The following is a 4,657-nucleotide window of genomic DNA, read 5'->3' on the forward strand; positions in this document are numbered from 1 at the left end:
TGTAATCCCTATTTGTTAATGCATAGAGTCTGACCATCTCTAGATGTAGTGCAATAATCCCCAAAGCTGTGGACTCGTGTGGAGGTAATGCAAGTGTGCCAGGGGCTTAAACTGCAGCACACGCTTTGTAGCATTTACTAGGCTAAATTCAGTTTTACACCAAAAAAGACAGCCCGCTGAATTTGCTAACAGCAGTCAAAGCTAATAGAGGTTAGTGTGTTTTCTGTTTCGATTTCAAGTCTGGACTGACGGGCAGGAATCGCACATATCTAGGTTTACAGATGAAAGATGGATACCAAAGACTACCCAAAATCCACAAAAAGTCTTAAATTTGACATGTCTTTATCCTGTCGTCATTCTCTCTTTCTCACTCTCATTCATTCTCTCTCCCCAACCAATCACAGCAGATGGCCCCGCCCCTCCCTGAGCCTGGTTCTGCTGGAGGTTTCTTCCTGTTAAAAGGGAGTTTTTCCTTCCAACTGTTGCCAAAGTGCTTGCTCAGAAGGGTTCATATGATTGTTGGGTTTTTCTCTGTATCTATTATTGTAAGAACTGCTGTACAATATAAAGTACCTTGAGGCGACTGCTGTTGTTATTTGGCGCTGTATAAATAATATTAAATTGAATTGAAAATGTTGGACTTTTAGTATTTTGCTCGACTTTTGTGTCACAGAGAGAAAATCCCACTCCCACGTCTGAAAGTCGCTAGTCGCCGCAAATAACAATTATCATATCGGCACAAATAAAGCAAATTTTTGTAGAAATTAGATTTTAAAAAATTAGGAAAGTCTATATAGTCAAAAATAAGACAGGTTCATCTATACAACCTTGGATAACCATAAATAGCAGCAGGGTGATACAGATAGGAGTCTATCATGGCTTGTTTGTTTGTTCTTTAATGTTGACATTAAGTCTTTGTCATGAATCGCTGTGCGGCAGGCAGGAGTTGGACCCAAAGTGCAGGACTCACAGACTCAGGGAGGTGAACTCAAAACTCAGCTTTATTTGCTGGCAGGGAAAAAACATACAAACTAATCTAAACTGGGAACTTGGAAAACTCACAGAGAGACACACAGGGAGATCCACACAGCAAGAGGGACGACGCGACACTGACTCAGAGAAACACAGGGTTTAAATACACTGGGAAGTAACGAGGGGAATGAGACACAGAAGGAGGGCACAGCTGGGAGAAATCAGGACTGACGAGACAAGCAAAGCAGGACGCATTCACATGAGACACGGACCATCAAAGTAAAACAGGAAGTATCACACAGAGACACGAACTTGACACAGTGGAGACAGCAACTAAGAAATACAGAGACATAAACCATAAGGCAGAGGTCTAAGAACCAAAATACACAGGGAAATACTCAGCTGGGAACACAAGAGACTAGACTAGAGAGAGTAACAAAAAACCAACCATGAGAACATAATGCACAATGCAGAGTGACAGAAAACAAGAAACTCAAACATGCAAAGACACACAATTACACAGAACAGAGGGGACACAGAGAGACATGAAGGGCAAGGGATCAAAACTAGAAGCCATAGAATAAATCACACACAAGTACAATAATACAAAAATCACAAAGAACTAAAAACGCTGGGTCAGGAGACCCAGGACCGTGACAGTACCCCCCCCCCCCTCAAGGGCTGGCTCCAGACAGCCCAAACACAGAAAAACAAAACCAAACAGAAAACAACCCAGGGCGGGCGGCGGGGGCCCAGGACGGAGGGCTCGGAACAGAAAACAAAAGAAGAGCACAGCAAACACCGGAGCCCAAGAAAACAACCCAAACACAGAGCAGTTCAGGGGGCCGACCATGCGGAAGGCAACGGCGGCGGCGGCGAAGGAGACAACGGAGCAGTTCAGGAGGCCGACCGCGCGGAAGGCAGCGGCGGCGGCGAAGGAGACAACGGAGCAGTTCAGGGGGCCGACCGCGCGGAAGGCAGCGGCGGCCCTCCAGTCTCAGGCGTGCAGGCCATGGCCTGGTGGGCACAGGACCAGACGAGGCAGGACCAGACGAGGCAGGACCAGACGGTGGCGATGCGGGGGCAGGACCAGACGGTGGCGATGCGGGGGCAGGACCAGACGGTGGCGATGCGGGGGCAGGACCAGACGGTGGCGATGCGGGGGCAGGACCAGGCGAAGCACAGGCTGAGGCTGGACCAGACGAGGACGAAGACTCGGAGGCTGGACCAGACGAGGACGAAGACTGGACCAGACGAGGACGAAGACTGGACCAGACGAGGACGAAGACTCGGAGGCTGGACCAGACGAGGACGAAGACTGAGGCTGGACCAGGCGGAGCTGCAGAGGCTGAAGGCTGAACAGGCTCCTCGGGCCCTCCAGCTGACGTGGCAGGTGGCTGAACGGGCTCCTCGGGCCCTCCAGCTGACGTGGCAGGTGGCTGAACGGGCTCCTCGGGCCCTCCAGCTGACGTGGCAGGTGGCTGAACGGGCTCCTCGGGCCCTCCAGCTGACGTGGCAGGTGGCTGAACGGGCTCCTCGGGCCCTCCAGCGGAGACAGGTGGCTGAACGGGCCCCTCGGGCCCTCCAGCGGAGACAGGAGGCTGAACGGGCCCCTCGGACCCTCCAGCGGAGACAGGAGGCTGAACGGGCCCCTCGGACCCTCCAGCGGAGACAGGAGGCTGAACGGGCCCCTCGGGCCCTTCAGCGGAGACGAGGAGGTGCTGGCCGGGCTCACTGGAACCCCCAGCGGACGAGGTAGATGGCGGCGTGGGAGCCGCGGAGTCCTGGATGAGCTCATCCGAGCTTCCAGCAGGAGCTGATGTAGAGCCAGAGAGGTTTGGGACCCCTGGCTGAATGTTAAGCCGAACAGAAGACCGTATTGCTATCGGGGACTGGGCCAATGGTTCAGGTGCGAGCTGAGCTACTGGAGATGCGGATGAGAGTGGGAGCTGAGCTACTGATGGTGGTGAAGTAGATAACTGCACGGGAGACTGAACTGAGGGCGTCTGCACTGGCACAGGGGACTGAACTGATGTCTGTTGTAACGGAGGTGGTGAGAGTGGAGTAGGCAGTGGAGTTGATGACTTCACAGGAGAATGAACCAGAGGTGAGTGCACAGGAGACTGAGCTAGAGGTGGTAGTGATAGTTGAGGGGAAAGTGGAGCTGGTGATTGAGTGGATGACTGTGCTAAGGGATGCTGCACTGGGGACACTGGAGACTGCGCTGGGGACACTGGAGACTGCACTAGAGACTGCAGTGACGGTTGTAGTGGAGGTGTAACGGGTGGAGGAGTGGCTGAAGTGGCTGCGGGTCGGGCAGCTAGTGGCTCAGCTACAGAGTGTATTAACGGCAGGGCTATGGGTTGAATGTCTGACTGAGTAGCAGCCTGAATGGCTGGGTGTAGTGATGGTGGTGGTGGAGGCGGCGACTGGGCTTTAGGCCGGGCGGCTAACTGAGCTGAGGGCTGGGGAACACACAGTTCATTTTTAACCGAACCCTCAGGACCCTTCATTTCAGTTTGTAGCTCACAACCATCTGAGTCTAAAACAGTCTTTGGATCCTTGGAGTTATTGAGCACAGAGACACCAATCTTCCTAGTTTCATGGATAGGCTCGAAAGGAACAGGAGTGACACAGTTTGAATGGCTCAATGGGCCAGAATAATTGTCCTTAAAATAAGCAGTTCTTTCATTTCCGGTGCCGCTTACACAACAAGCCGGCCCGGAATTAACAGTTTTTATTTCTGCAGGAGCCAAAAGAGTAGCTCCACCACTCACCCTAGCCGACTGTACAGGAAGAAATCCAGGCCCTCGCTGGGGCTGTGAATGCTGGCGGGGTGTCTGCCGCTTCCCTGTTGAAGAGGGAGAAGGGCTGGCTGAAGGTGATGTGGGAAAACTCGGCTGCAGTTGCTCCTGCTGCGGTGTGGAAATGTTGGGTGCACTGGGGGGAACAATGATAATCCCCAGCATTTTATAAAATGCCTGTGCTGGCGTGAGCTGGTTGCTCGCAGGCTCATAGTATTCCTCGCGGTGCCGCCTAGGGTGCTTTCCTCGGGTCCGGGTCGCAGGCGTCAACAGTGGAGAGGAAACAGAAAAGTGAGTAGACGGGTTAGTGGCAAACGAAGACGACCGGCTACACGGAGGACCCCCAAGAACCAACCGGGTCCCATCAAAAGCCAAGCGGCGCCTCCTCATTGAGTCCGCTGGATCCTTTTTGTGGTCGCGTCGTTCTGTCATGAATCGCTGTGCGGCAGGCAGGACTCACAGACTCAGGGAGGTGAACTCAAAACTCAGCTTTATTTGCTGGCAGGGAAAAAACATACAAACTAATCTAAACTGGGAACTTGGAAAACTCACAGAGAGACACACAGGGAGATCCACATAGCAAGAGGGACGACGCGACACTGACTCAGAGAAACACAGGGTTTAAATACACTGGGAAGTAACGAGGGGAATGAGACACAGAAGGAGGGCACAGCTGGGAGAAATCAGGACTGACGAGACAAGCAAAGCAGGACGCATTCACATGAGACACGGACCATCAAAGTAAAACAGGAAGTATCACACAGAGACGCGAACTTGACACAGTGGAGACAGCAACTAAGAAATACAGAGACATAAACCATAAGGCAGAGGTCTAAGAACCAAAATACACAGGGAAATACTCAGCTGGGAACACAAGAGAC

General features: G+C 52.5%; 1 protein-coding gene across 1 annotated transcript; it reads right to left on the minus strand.

Moving 5' to 3' along the window:
* Positions 1-923: 923 nt before the first annotated feature.
* On the minus strand, positions 924-4,208 carry LOC147328599 (uncharacterized). Its single transcript, XM_086297718.1, has 2 exons — positions 2,286-4,208; positions 924-2,216 (listed from the first exon to the last, which is right to left on the minus strand). The coding sequence occupies exons 1-2, from the start codon at positions 4,206-4,208 to the stop codon at positions 1,647-1,649; spliced, it is 2,493 nt and encodes an 830-aa protein (XP_086153844.1). The 3' UTR covers positions 924-1,646.
* Positions 4,209-4,657: the final 449 nt, after the last annotated feature.

This window comes from Aulonocara sp. 'chitande type north' Nkhata Bay, linkage group LG6, assembly GCF_057382095.1.
Source record: "Aulonocara sp. 'chitande type north' Nkhata Bay isolate Kocher_YH1m ecotype deep benthic linkage group LG6, A_spYH_male_GT1.1, whole genome shotgun sequence".
NCBI classification, from domain to species: Eukaryota; Metazoa; Chordata; class Actinopteri; order Cichliformes; family Cichlidae; genus Aulonocara; species Aulonocara sp. 'chitande type north' Nkhata Bay.